The sequence below is a fragment of the Aplysia californica genome, unplaced genomic scaffold (genome assembly GCF_000002075.1).
Source record: "Aplysia californica isolate F4 #8 unplaced genomic scaffold, AplCal3.0 scaffold01709, whole genome shotgun sequence".
Lineage (NCBI taxonomy): Eukaryota > Metazoa > Mollusca > Gastropoda > Aplysiida > Aplysiidae > Aplysia > Aplysia californica.
The window spans coordinates 14743-17317 of NW_004798979.1; the positions used below are offsets into that span (position 1 = coordinate 14743).

Below are 2575 nucleotides of genomic sequence, written 5' to 3' on the forward strand. Positions count from 1 at the left end.
GCTTGCATGAGCAGGCCAGTCAGAAACGTATCTATGCATTCCAATACCATAGCTGGACTTTCTCACTTTCTGCCCCTTACAGGAAGGAAGGAAGGAAGGAAGGAAGCAGCGGACAGATATCTTGTGATTGATGGAACCCGGTGACGCTTAATTTATTGTGTTTGTGTCAGTGGTGGTTGTGTCAATGTGTCCGTGTTGTGTGTCCGTATATCAGTGTTTGTGTGTCCGTGTGCCAATGTGTCTGTGTGTCAATGTGTCCGTGTTTGTGTGTCTGTGTGTCCGTGTATCAGTGTCTGTGTGTCCGTGTGCCAATGTGTCCGTGTGCCAATGTGTCTGTGTATCAGTGTTTGTGTCAGTGCGTCAATGTGTCTGTGTTCGTGTGTAGCTTTTGGGGGGGGGGGGGACATCTTGAAAAGCTCCAAGTTCTTTGCCCCTATCAGTAGGCCTGTTGTAGGAGAGTCCAAAAATAGAAAACGGAAGTCGTTGTGTTGCAAAGTCTGCTGCTACCTTGCCGTGACCCCAGGTGACCCCGATCTGTAGATGGTGACATTTTGGAGCCCTCCCAAGGGAAGGCGGACACTGTCCCGTCTCTTGGCATAGAAAACTATCTTTTGCTATCTTCTGCTATCTTGTGCTATCTTTTCTTTTACAATCTTTTGTCTTTTGCTATCTTTTGTTATCTTTTGCTATCTTTTGTTATCTTTTGCTATCTTTTACCATCTTTTGTCTTTTGCTATCTTTTGTTATCTTTTGCTATCTTTTGTTATCTTTTGATATCTTTTACCATCTTTTGTCTTTTGCTATATTTTTCTATCTTTTGTTATCTTTTGCTAACTTTTGCTATTTTTCGCTTTGTTTAGTTTTGTGCTTATTCTTGAAATGTTTTCCGAACTCGTATGGCTAGAAGAAAGCTTTTGTGTAGTTCTGTTCTGACGCCTGGTTTTGCCGAACTGAACATATAGTACTGTCGGAATTAGCACATACATACACATATGTTGTGTGTCGTATGGTTTAGCTGCTGGAATGTAGTTTGGGAATGTGGGGATGTAATCTGTCACTCCCTGCTTGATTTCAGAGGCAGATGAACTCTGTCTGTCTGTCTGTCTGTCTGTCTGCCTGTCTGTCTGTCTGTCTGTCTGTCTATCTATCTATCTGTCTGTCTGTGTGTCAGTCTGTCTGTCTGTCTGTCTGTCTGTCTGTCTGTCTGTCTGTCTGTCTGTCTGTCTGTCTGTCTATCTGTCTGCCTGTATGTCTGTCTGCTGTCTGTCTGCTCACGGCTCACGCGCATGGTCGTTTCGTCCGCTCCATGAGTCTACGACTCCGGTGTCACCCTGTGTCACATTCTTTGTGTCACCCTGTCACATCACCCTCTGTGTCACCCTGTCACATGACTCTGTCACAACCTCGCTGTTGTCTGTCACCCTGTGTGTGTCACCCCTCTGTGTCACCCTCTGTGTCACCCTGTGTGTGTCATTTCCCGCTGCCCTTCTGTTGGTACAATGTTAGGATACGTATTTTTGTTGTTATCTTTATCGTTGTTGTTATCTAATGACTTATCATTGAACGACACTCGTGTTTGTGAGATGGGAGTCGTGAACTGCCAGAAGGATGTGCAATGTTGAACACTCGTTTTTGTGAAGTGCTGGGGAAAGAGTCTGTGTGTGTGTGTGTGTGTGTGTGAGAGAGTGTATGTGTGTGAGTGTATGTGTGTGTGTGTGTGTGTGTGTGTGTATGTATGTATGTGTGACATGGTTTCCCCTGAACACAATCTGTGATGGACACACATACTTATATTGGCGCGCTGTGTTTCCTTGGCCCAGGCCTACCCCCGGGGAACTCGCGGCTGCCCGGGCATAGATGTGTCGTAGATGTGTCATTGAGGTGTCTCTGTGTCGTCGTCTTTTTGTTCATCTATTACGGTATCATCATAATGTTCATCTATTATTGGATCATCATAATGTTCATCTATTATTGGATCATCATAATGTTCATCTATTATTGGATCATCATAATGTTCATCGATTATTGGATCATCATAATGTTCATCTATTATTGGATCATCATCATCATTTTCTTCATCTATTGCTGTGTGATCTTGTCCTATCATTGTATCACCAGTAGTATCTTGTTCATCTAGAACTGTATTATCATCTTGTTATTTATCAACTTTATTATCATCATTATGTTCTTCTATTGCTGTATTATCATCTTGTTCATCTACTCTTGGATCATCATCATCATCATCATCATCATCATCTTGTTCATGTTCTCCTTAAATACACAGTGTGTGTTTGTGTTCAGCTGGTGAAAGATGTCTTGATGTCTTGAATGTTTGTTTGTTTGTTTGTTTGTTTGTTTGTTTGTTTGTTTGTCTTGTTGGTGTCATGGGAGGGTGAACAAGACCTCAGAGTTTGACTGACGTCATCTCAGATGTGTGATCTAGTGTGACCTATGACCTGAGGGGACAGAGACTGGCCAATGCGACAGTTGAAACAATTTTGTATTTTGTGTTTTTGTTTTGTGTTTTTGTTCAGAGAGTCAGATAGTGGTGGGGTAAATGTCAGCCCCCCCCCCT

General features: G+C 42.8%; 1 protein-coding gene across 1 annotated transcript in view; it reads left to right on the forward strand.

The window, feature by feature from the left end:
- LOC106013979 overlaps positions 1–2546 on the forward strand; it is a gene marked incomplete at its 5' end in the record, with an annotated part of 17225 nt that extends 14679 nt beyond the window's left edge. The window contains one exon of the mRNA XM_013090946.1: positions 2535–2546. Coding sequence (XP_012946400.1) covers positions 2535–2546 — 12 coding nt within the window. The remainder of the gene's footprint in view (positions 1–2534) is intronic.
- Between the last annotated feature and the right edge of the window lie 29 nt (positions 2547–2575).